Source organism: Camelina sativa, chromosome 2 (assembly GCF_000633955.1).
Source record: "Camelina sativa cultivar DH55 chromosome 2, Cs, whole genome shotgun sequence".
In the NCBI taxonomy this organism is placed as follows: Eukaryota; Viridiplantae; Streptophyta; class Magnoliopsida; order Brassicales; family Brassicaceae; genus Camelina; species Camelina sativa.
The window spans coordinates 12,911,144-12,922,705 of NC_025686.1; the positions used below are offsets into that span (position 1 = coordinate 12,911,144).

At 40.3% G+C, this 11,562-nt stretch overlaps 2 protein-coding genes and 1 long non-coding RNA gene across 3 annotated transcripts in view; all 3 read left to right on the top strand.

The window, feature by feature from the left end:
• On the top strand, positions 2,122–8,044 carry LOC104723345. The gene is made up of 2 exons (XR_757326.2): positions 2,122–3,214; positions 7,956–8,044. It is a non-coding gene; the product is annotated as an uncharacterized LOC104723345 (long non-coding RNA).
• LOC104751464 (F-box/kelch-repeat protein At5g49000-like) lies at positions 8,638–9,791 on the top strand. The gene is made up of 2 exons (XM_010473415.1): positions 8,638–9,669; positions 9,723–9,791. The coding sequence occupies exons 1-2, from the start codon at positions 8,638–8,640 to the stop codon at positions 9,789–9,791; spliced, it is 1,101 nt and encodes a 366-aa protein (XP_010471717.1).
• Positions 10,876–11,562, top strand: part of LOC104723352 (DNA replication complex GINS protein SLD5-like) — a 4,704-nt gene continuing 4,017 nt past the window's right edge. Inside the window, exons 1-2 of the mRNA XM_010441704.2 lie at positions 10,876–11,162; positions 11,332–11,454. Coding sequence (XP_010440006.1) covers positions 10,950–11,162; positions 11,332–11,454 — 336 coding nt within the window. The 5' untranslated portion in view covers positions 10,876–10,949. The remainder of the gene's footprint in view (positions 11,163–11,331; positions 11,455–11,562) is intronic.

The window sequence follows — 11,562 nt, forward strand, 5'->3', positions numbered from 1 at the left end:
GCTTTTGAGAGAAAGAGAAAGAGAGAAAAGAGAGAAAACGTTTCTGTGACTTTCTGGGTTTGTTCTTAGAGTTTTGGAGAGATATGAGGCTGTAGGAGGGTTAGCTGTTGCTGGAAACGAAGGGGGAGCTTCTGGAGGTGTTGTTTTCCACGTTTCTCAATCCAATCTTCCTGTTCTTGAGGTGAGTGCTTGACCATGGTTGATCTAAGCATGAGATCTCTCTTGTTTGTGTGTTTTCTTTGTTGTTTGTGTTGTTTTGTTGCTTGGGATCATTGCTTTTGTGATTCCCAGTGTTTTCTGAGGTAATTGGGTGAGTTTAAGACGGATTCGAGATGATTGGGAAGGAGAGTTCGATGCTCGGTTTCGCGCAGATCGTGTCTGCAGAGGAGGCATCGATCGACACTAGGAAGCATCGGTCGACACCATTTGGAGTGGCATCGGTCGACACTGTTTAGCATCGGTCGACACCATTGTTTGTAGCATCGATCGACACCGTGAGGAATCGGTCGACACTGGTCTTAGTCGAGACTTGTTTTCCTGGTTTGATGTATTGTTGTGTGTTGTTTGTTTTGCTTAAACTTGAGGGTCTCATATGCTTGTGTGTATAACCCAGTAGATGGGAGGACGGCCTCACTAAGTATTTATGATAATACTTACGCATCTCAATTGTTGTTTGTGGTGTGCAGGTATGTGACGTGGAATCATGGCGATGAGGAGGAGGATGAACTAGGGTCTCGTTTGTGTGTTGTTGGTCTTTGTTATATTGTTTAGGATGGAACCTTGGATAGAGATATGTTAGGTTGCTGGATAGAATGGATAGAAGTGTTATTGTATTGGTTTTGTATTATTGATATGTTTCCGCTGTGCATGTAATTGGATGTTGGTTTATTATTGGTTGGTTACCGTGTGTGGGTTGGTTTGTTTAATTAAGTAGTATGGGATACTTAATTATATCTTGTATTTAATTATTAAAAAGAAAAAAAAAAAAAGGGGTCGGGTTGTTTCAAGTCTTAAAAGAGTAGCTAAATCAGGTGTTAGTCGCAAAGTTTTCAGATATCAGTCACAATATCGTCGCAAATTGTGACGTCTTTGTTACTAAATAAGGGTAAAAAATGTGGACGCAAATAAGTCTTCGATATGCGACGTTTTTGTGATTTGCTGTACCGACTATATAAATGGTCACAGAGTAGTCACAAATTGTGACCATTTTAAGACGAATTTATTTTCGACGCAAAATAGTCCTAATGTAGTCGCTAATTTAAGACCCTTTTGTGACCTTTATGTTTCGTCGTTAATAAGCGACGTTTTTCTCTCCAATTTTTTTGTAGTCGTTAAGTTGTCGCAAAATAGTCTTAAAAGCGTCGCTCTATTTTGTGACTGAATAAGTAGTCACAAATTGTAGTCTCAAAATGCATGTTTTCTTGTAGTGACTTCCACAAATTGGATGGAGGTTTTCGATCCGAAAACTCAATCTTGGGAGCCTGACTGGAACCCTCTAGATAAGAGATGTAGTAGTATATACAAGAGCATAGTGGTTGAAGGAGATATCTACCTGTTTGGGTCGTTTACAAGCCAAAAAAAGATAAAATGGCTTACAGGAGAGAATCGGAATTTTAAATCCAAGATATAAGAGTATAGTGGTTGAAGTAACCTTCTTGCTTTTATCCTTCATCTCTCGTTTCTTTTGTTCCTTTTCCCTGTCGCTTCAGCCAGCAACAACTTTGGAATTATGTCGCTCCTTTCTGACTGGATCTCTACCACTAATGTTTTCCTCCACCAAAATTATGCTGCTCTTTTTCTACAACCAATCTCTCTCACCCTATAAGATCGGATGAAGTCATTGGAGGGTTTGGAGAGTTTAAATCCCCACATCCGGAGTCTAAACCACCCCTCCGTACAAACCACGAGAAGGCCGTCCGTACAAGCTATCGGTCCAGCCCATGAAGCCTACAGTTTGTTGGCCTCGTAATGTCGACAAGAAAGAGAAGGAAGGATTTTAGATTCTTCCCATATGACCATTGGGGGAAAATGCAAGTGGGAGAGCTCAAGACAAAGAAAGATCGCACACATGTGGCTTTAAGGGTTTAAACCCTCTTATGACATGTCACTTTCAACATGTGGTCAAATGCACATATGATCATGTATAGCATATTCATGTTGTATGTCTTTATACCTAGGTTACAAATCAGGTAAGAAATGATAATCTCTTTTCTCACATACTTTCTACAAACTCGCAACTCTCATACTTTTACTATTCACACTCATTCTCTTAATCTCTCATGTTCATCATTCTCCATCGTTTTACACCGTTTATTCTTATACCCCGATTATCCTTCATCTCTCATTTCTTTATCTTCTATTCCCCACGTTTCAACCAGAAACAATTCCAGAATTATACCACTCGTTCTCAGTGGATTTCTACCGTCAATCTCTTTCTCCATTGAAACTATGTCGCTCTTTCTCACGGATTTCTACCACCGCCATTTGTTTTTTCCAGCGAAATTGTGCTGCTCTTTCTCACCGGATCTCTCCTGCCAATCTCTCTCTTTAACATGACGAATCGTACTGTCTTCTTCAGAAATTTACCGTTGAAGATCTATTGTTTGTGAGATTTTTTCTCAAATTTCATTTAAAAATTTTCTGATGCAACTAAAAAAAATATACCTTTTTAAAATATATATTATCTTTTGTTGAACATGCAATTTTAGAATATGCCACGCTATTATTTATGGACTGTCGGCATGCAACTCTTGTCAAAAACAAGTAGATATTTCCAAACTTCAAGATATTTCTTTTGAATGATATGTTATTTATATTTGATTCATGTCATTTCACAAAACCCAATGATCTTTTGCTATTTTCCTTGATTCCGCTTCCCGTATCTTCTCCACCATCATCTCCTCTCCTCCGTAACCACCCCATCACAACAACAAGTACGCACCACCGGTCCACCACTATCGTATCCAGTATTCCAGTTCAACCACCATTTGTATCCTATACTACGTATGTATGTATCCACCACCGCACCTTTGTTACCTCTTTCGAACTGATCAACGTCACCTTTGTAACTATCACCTTTGTAACTATCACCACCTCTTCTGATGTGGTGATCTGTTGAAGCTATTGCTACTTCTATAACGTGTATAGCTTGGTCAACTGTTTAGATAGCTTAGTCACTTGCCCCTTTTTGGTCATTTACTTCTTAACACTTTAGGTCATCTCTTTCTTTGTATAACTAAGGCAGAAGACGCCTCATTAATAAAGGAAGACAGAAGATAAACCAAACTGTAATCTTGTCCTAAAATTATCATGGTATCAGAGCTAAATCTGGGATTTTCGAGTTAATTAATTGACATAAAGTGAGCTTCTTTTGAAGATATGGCTGATGCTTCACCACCTCCAGTCACGACTCCAACAAACACATCTGTAACGGAGGTCCGACGCACAATCTCGCCGTACGACTTAACGGCAGCGGATAACTCGGGTGCTGTGATTTCTCACCCGATACTGAAGACTAATAATTATGAGGAGTGGGCATGTGGTTTCAAAACTGCACTACGCTCCAGAAAAAAGTTTGGTTTTCTCGATGGAACCATTCCTCAGCCACCGGAAGGTTCACCAGATCTGGAAGATTGGCTGACGATTAATGCGTTATTGGTCTCTTGGATGAAGATGACCATTAATTCAGAGTTGCTGACGAACATCTCCCACCGTGATGTGGCGAGAGACTTGTGGGAACAAATTAGGAAGCGTTTCTCTGTTTCTAATGGACCAAAGAATCAGAAGATGAAGACGGACCTTGCTACTTGCAAGCAGGAGGGTATGACAGTGGAAGGATATTACGGAAAACTCAACAAGATTTGGGATAATATCAACAGCTATCGCCCTCTTCGGATATGCAAATGCGGTAGATGTATCTGCAATCTCGGAACAGAACAGGAGAAGGACCGAGAAGATGACATGGTACAACAGTTTCTTTACGGACTGAATGAAACTAAATTTCACACCATACGGTCAAGCTTGACGTCTCGTGTACCTCTTCCGGGGCTGGAGGAGGTTTACAACATAGTGAGACAGGAAGAAGATATGTTGAACAGCAGAATATCCAAAGAAGAAAGAAGTGATGTCACTGCTTTTGTTGTTCAAGCGCGGCCACGTTCTGAGGTGAGCTCAGAGAAGCTCCAAAACAAGAAAATCTGTAAGCATTGTAATAGAGGAGGTCATTCACCCGAGAACTGTTTTGTGATGATTGGTTACCCGGAGTGGTGGGGAGACCGTCCAAGAGGACAATCAAACTCGAATGGTTCAATAGGTCGTGGCAGAGGAAGATTTGGGTCTGGTTTTAGTGGAGGACAAACTCGGCCAACGTACGTGAACGCTGTCATGACTGGGCCATCCTCATCTACTGAACATGTGAACCGAGTAATCACTGACAGAGACCGTGATGCGGTTAGTGGTCTTACAGATGAGCAATGGCGTGGAGTTGTTAAGCTTCTCAATGCTGGAAGAAGTGATAACAAGTCCAATGCTCATGAAACTCTATCAGGTACATGTTCTTCTTTCTCCTCTTGGATACTTGATACAGGTGCATCCCATCACATGACAGGAAAAATAGAGTTATTGAGTGATTTGCGAACTATGTCTCCAGTTTTGATTGTGTTGGCTGATGGGAATAAAAGAGTGGCTGTTAGTGAAGGAACAGTTAGACTTGGTTCACAACTGATTTTGAAGTCTGTATTCTATGTCAAGGAGTTGGAATCAGACTTGATCTCTGTTGGGCAGATGATGGATGAGAATCATTGTGTTGTTCAACTTGCTGATCACTTCCTTGTGATACAGGACCGCACTACGAGGACGGTGACTGGAGTTGGTAAACGAGAGGCTGGAAGTTTTTATTTTCGGAGAATGGAGAATGCAGCAGTTGTGCACACGAGTGTGAAGGGCTCTTTTGATCTCTGGCATAGGCGTTTGGGACACGCATCAAACAAGATAGTCAACTTGTTGCCTAGAGAACTTTTGTCAAGTACTAAAGATATTTTGGATAATGTATGTGATACATGTATGCGAGCTAAGCAGACTCGTGAAACTTTCCCTCTCAGTGATAATAGAAGTTCAGATAATTTTCAACTTGTTCATTGTGATGTGTGGGGACCATATCGCACACCTTCCTCTTCAGGTGCTCGATATTTCTTGACAATTGTCGACGATTTCTCACGTGGTGTGTGGGTATATTTGATGACTGAAAAAAGTGAAACTCAGAAGCATTTGAAATATTTCATTGCCTTGGTTGAACGGCAATTTGAAACTAAGGTCAAAACTGTGAGAAGTGATAATGGGACTGAGTTTGTTTGTATGCGCGAGTACTTCTTGCAACATGGAATTAGTCATGAAACTTCATGCGTTGGAACTCCACATCAGAATGGAAGGGCTGAGAGGAAGCACCGACATATCTTGAATATTGCGAGAGCTTTGCGATTTCAATCGCATTTGCCTATTCAGTTCTGGGGAGAATGCATCTTGTCAGCGGCTTACCTTATCAATCGCACACCGTCGATGCTTCTTCAAGGTAAATCTCCGTATGAGATGTTATATAAGACACCTCCACACTACACTCACCTTCGTGTTTTTGGTTCCTTGTGCTACGCACATAACCAAAATCATAAAGGAGATAAATTTGAGACAAGATCAAAACGTTGTGTATTTGTTGGGTATCCACACGGACAGAAAGGATGGAGGTTATATGACTTAGAGGAACAAAAGTTTTTGGTCTCCAGAGATGTCATTTTCCAGGAAACAGAGTTTCCATATGCAAAGGCGTCGTGTGATGAAGATGATGGTCGTAAATCGGATTGTGTTAATCAATCACCTATTTTATCAAGCGTAATGGATCTCCTTGAAGCAGGTGGGCCGAATGTTAGAGCTGAAATAGGCCCAACAACCTCTAGATTAACTTCAGCCCATGAAAGTGAAGGGCCAAGTGTCCAACAAACTATTCTCGAGCCTATCTCTTCTCCGTCTCTTTCAGTTGAACCCGGAACCACATCAACTGATATGTCTTCGTTGCCTACTGAGTCACCGGAGTCGTGTGGGTCTCCTACTGCAATTCCTGAGCCAGAACCACTCGGTCGTGGACATCGCAAGAAGGAAAAATCTGTCACATTGAAAAATTTTGTTACCAACACTGTGAGTGTAGAATCTAATTCCAAGGCTGAATCTTCATCTTCTCTCTATCCAATTGAGAAATATGTTGATTGTCGTCGCTTCTCCTCATCCCATAAGGCTTTTTTGGCGGCTGTTACTGCCGGAATGGAACCAACGACATATAACAGGGCTGTGATTGACAAAGTTTGGCGTGATGCTATGTCAGCTGAGATTGAATCACTGCGAGTTAATCAAACCTTTTCGATTGTGAATTTGCCTCCAGGGAAGCGCGCCATTGGTAATAAATGGGTTTACAAGATTAAGTATCGCTCTGACGGGGAGGTAGAACGATACAAGGCTCGCTTAGTTGCATTAGGCAATCGTCAACAAGAAGGAGTGGACTATGACGAGACTTTTGCTCCGGTCGCAAAAATGAGTATGGTGCGTTTGTTTTTGGGAGTTGCTGCTGCTCGTGACTGGCATGTGCATCAAATGGATGTACATAACGCTTTCCTCCATGGTGATTTGACGGAGGAGGTGTATATGAAATTGCCTCAAGGATTTCACTGTGATGATCCAAACAAGGTATGTCGTCTTCATAAGTCTTTATACGGTTTAAAACAAGCTCCAAGGTGTTGGTTCTCCAAACTTTCTTCTGCCTTGAAACAGTATGGTTTCACACAGTCATTGTCTGATTACTCTCTGTTTAGCTACAACCATAATGGCATCTATGTTCATGTCCTTATCTATGTTGATGATTTGATCATTTCGGGTAACTGTTCTGAGGCTGTTGCTCAATTCAAATCATATCTGGAATCCTGTTTTCACATGAAAGACCTTGGCTTACTCAAATACTTTCTTGGCATTGAAGTGAGCCGTAATGATCAAGGATTCTACTTGTCCCAACGAAAGTACGTTCTGGATATTATTTCTGAAATGGGACTCCTTGGAGCTAAGCCATCAGCCTTCCCACTTGAACAAAACCATAGACTATCATTGTCCAAGTCCCCTCTGATCGCAGATTCTGCAAGGTATCGTCGTCTGGTTGGGAGACTCATTTACTTGGCTGTAACACGTCCTGAGTTGTCTTATTCTGTTCACACTTTGGCACAGTTCATGCAACATCCACGTCAAGATCATTGGGATGCTGCAGTTCGTGTTGTTCGTTATTTAAAATCCAATCCGGGACAAGGAATTTTGCTCTCTCGCAATTCCACTCTACAACTCAATGGTTGGTGTGATAGTGACTGGGCGGCTTGCCCTCTCACTCGTCGTTCTCTCACAGGCTACTTTGTGCAGCTTGGTGATACTCCCATCTCCTGGAAAACGAAAAAAACAGCCCACTGTTAGTCGCTCTTCTGCGGAGGCAGAATATCGAGCCATGGCGTTTCTTACTCAAGAACTTATGTGGCTCAAGCGGGTGCTTTATGATCTCGGTGTTTCTCATGTTCAGCCTATGCGTATCTTCTCCGATAGTAAATCTGCAATTGCTCTAAGTGTCAATCCGGTTCAACATGAGTGCACCAAACATATTGAGGTGGATTGCCATTTTATTCGAGATGCCATCGTTGCTGGTATTGTTGCAACTTCTTTTGTCCCTTCTCAACACCAGCTCGCGGACATCCTTACTAAAGCGTTGGGCCAAAAAGAAGTTCTTTTGTTTCTTCGCAAGTTGGGCATTCTCGATGTGCATGCTCCAACTTAAGGGAGGGTGTTGAAGCTATTGCTACTTCTATAACGTGTATAGCTTGGTCAACTGTTTAGATAGCTTAGTCACTTGCCCCTTTTTGGTCATTTACTTCTTAACACTTTAGGTCATCTCTTTCTTGTCCTAAAATTATCATGATCTTTGCTGCTAGACCTCCTTTTTTTGTCAGATTTTATATTGGAGTTTCACCGCAAATCCCACCTCTTCCAAACCAATATAGCATCTTGAAATAATCATAAATTATATCCCACCACGAAAAGAGTTATTTACCTAAATAAACAAAGTCATAGTTATTTTGTTAACAAGCTACATTTCATCTAGTAATATTACTCAAATAAAATAAAAACAGAGCGAAGCAGCAGGAAATACAAATTTATTCTTTTTTTACATCCACAAAATTGTTCTTTTTTTTTTTTGTCATCTGAAACATATAATATTTCGTGTTATGTAACATCAGACCTTGTCCACAAAGCAAGACTGAAACAGTCAGTGGTAAAGCTACAATTAGCCTTCATTAACAAATCAACTAATTAACCACGAAATTGTTGTTATTAGTTCAATTTTTCATTTTTTATAAAAATTAAGTCTCAAAATTACTTATTATTTTGAGGCCCATTACCATTCAACAAAAGAAATTCTGATCCACTACTTCTATTTAAGAACTCTAATAAATAAATAAATTAAAAATCGAGTTAAATTCCTTCCTAAATATATATATTACCTACAAGTCGGAGACGCCGACGACGACGAAGAAATCGAAAGGTTAGATCAGCGACGACTTTATCTCGATGACGTCCGTAAAGAAGAAGACGAAGAAACAGTCTCCGGAATCATTTCCATATGATTTGCTCTTGACTTGCTTCGCACGCGTCCCTAGAATGTACTACCCGACTCTCTCCTTAGTCTCCAAGAGCTGTCGAACCCTCCTTGCTTCACCGGATCTTTGCAAGACTCGGTCTTTGTTAAACCACAGGGAGAGTTGTCTCTACGTGTGCTTAAAGTTCCCTTATTTTGACCCTAACCCACGTTTGTTCACTCTCTGCCAAAAACCTAATCGAACCCTAACCAACATCCCCAAGAAGAAAAATAAGAAGTCAACTGCACATGTTTTGGTTCCAGCCCCAGTTCCCAATCCACCTCCTAAGGACTATAAAATGGTGGCTGTTGGTTCTAATATCTATGCCATTGGCGGAACCATTGAGAATGCACCCTCGTCTAGCGTCTCAGTCCTGGACTGCCAGTCTCATACATGGCACAAGGCTCCAAGCATGCTGATGGACCGGAATTACCCAGCTGTTAATGTCGTTGATGGCAAAATTTATGTAGCTGGAGGCTTGAAAGACTTCACTTCTTCAAACTGGATGGAGGTTTTCGATCCAAATACTCAAACTTGGGAGCTTATATCGAGACCTCTAGATAAGATATGTAGACATATGTACAAGAGCTTAGTGATTGAAGGAGATATCTACCATTTTGGGGATAATGTTGTGGCTTACAAGCCAAAAGAAGATAAGTGGATAGCGATTACAAAAGAGCATCCAAATTTTCTAACAGGATGGTTTCAGTATTCTTATTGCATGATTGATAACGTAATGTATTGTTATCATCCAGCAGGTGGAGTCCTATGGTATGACTCTAAGCTAAGATGCTGGAATAAACTGAAGGGTCTTGAAGGTTTGCCTAATTTTGGTAGGTATAGTGCTGTTAAATTAGCGGATTGTGGTGGTAAGCTTGTTGTTCTGTGGGACAAGTATGTGCGTGCAAGTAGGTATAAGGAGATTATGATTTGGTGTGCAGAGATTTCACTTGAAAAATGCAACAGTCAAGAGATTTGGGGGACAATCGAGTGGTCTGATGCTGGGGGACAATCGAGTGGTCTGATGCGGTTCTTACAGTCCCTAAGTCTTATTACTTCGTTTCTGCTATTTACGCTACTTATTGACAGGTTAGAACATAATGAATTTGGTTATGTTATGTCACTTATGAAGGAGTTTTTAACGTAATGCAATTATCATGTCTTTGCCTACAAAGCATCTGCACTCGCTTGCTTGTAAATTATTAAGCTTATTTTGTGACAGTACTGTTACTTTGATAACCCCTCTGATCCCAAACTCTATTCTTTTTTTCTACTGCGTGATGAATGTCTCATTAGACTAGTGGGTAATGTCGTTTCTGTGCTGAATATATAGGTGTTGGAAAATGTCTATAGCTGACGTCGCTTTCACTTCTAAAGATAATGCACAAACTTGTAAACCGTATAACCATGCTTTGCCTATGAAAAAATGCTTTTGTTTGTGTTGCTTGTTTGTCTATTATTGTACATCTTTAGGGTAACAAGTTAAATGTTCGAATCCAATTACAATATATTGTGTCTTCTCTCCATCTTAATTGTGAAATCAATATAGCCTTAAATTTTCTTCATTCCTGTTGGATTTTGTTAGAATTTTTAGAGGGTTATATTTTTTTACAAGAAAAGCTCGTATTTTATACTCTGTTTTTTAAACATGTAACAAAGTAACCGACTTAAATAACCCATTTGCAACAGACTCGTTGCCTTTGACTCGAAAACGAACTTATAGAAATAATCAGGAAGTGAATTCTACCACAGACAATCATACTAGTGCGATTACCACTAAAGAGCATCACAACTTCAAAACTGGGTTGCAAACAATAGAGCTCGTATTCTTCTTCGTCATGGTCGCTCCTTGTTTGGGATGATACAACAAACATCACAACTCACTTAACAAGTTTAAGACTCAAAAGAGACAAGACATGCTTATGGATGTTCAACACTGTCCATTTTCTCTTTGTTTCGTGAGTTCAAGACAAAACCAAAAAATCGAATTTGTACCAACCCGATTCGAACCGATATTCAAAACCAAACCAAAAATTATTTTAATTTCTTTACGGTTTAGTTATTTGGTTTACGTAATAACTAAACCGTATTAGCAACCATCACTAAGCCCACACATTTTGCTAAAAGGCTTCTTTTTTTTTTTTTTTTTTTTTNAAAGCTAAAAGGCTTCTAAATCCCTTCTTCCTCGACCTTCATTTTGGCGCCAAATCCGCAGTCGTGTTCCCGCCCGAGCAAATTGATCTTATGGGAATCTTCAAGCAGAGAGAGAGAGAGATTTTTGATCTAATGGCGTCGAGTTCGGAAGTGGGGGGATCATCGGCGGACTACGAAACGATGATGTCGACATCGGACGTTGAGCTATTGAAGAGGGCGTGGCGTAACGAGAAGGCGGCGCCTGAGATTCTTCAGTATGAAGGAGCTCTTGTCGAAAGAGCCAAAGAACAGATCGAATTAGTGGTACAATCTCTAAATCCCTAATTGTTTTGTTTGTGTTGGTTTTTTTTTCCTTTAAATCAGAAATATTATGGTCCCGGATGATCTTCATTAACCCTTCCTAATCAATCTATATCCACAAATTTTGGAAATTTAGAGTTTTTAATTTTGTTTGTAATATCAAAAACTACAGGAAGAAACAATTGAGGATTATGTGGAAAATGGTAAAGACCCTTTATTGGTGTCACTTTATCAGATGGATTTGGACAGAACCCAGTTTCTACTCAGATCTTATCTCAGGGTTAGGCTCGTCAAGGTGTGTTCTATATATCCCTCCCATTGTCTACTGGGTGTTTCAGATTAGCTTTGTGAGTTTTTAATTCAAGGAAATGTTGTGTAGAAAACCTTTGTTTAGTTATCATCT

Excerpts from the sequence above, each read along its gene's own strand:
- LOC104751464 (XM_010473415.1), top strand. The coding sequence starts at position 8,638 with ATGACGTCCGTAAAGAAGAAGACGAAGAAACAGTCTCCGGAATCATTT. Across the intron at positions 9,670-9,722 it reads TTTCACTTGAAAAATGCAAC|TGGTCTGATGCGGTTCTTAC; the intron begins AGTCAAGAGATT and ends GGGACAATCGAG.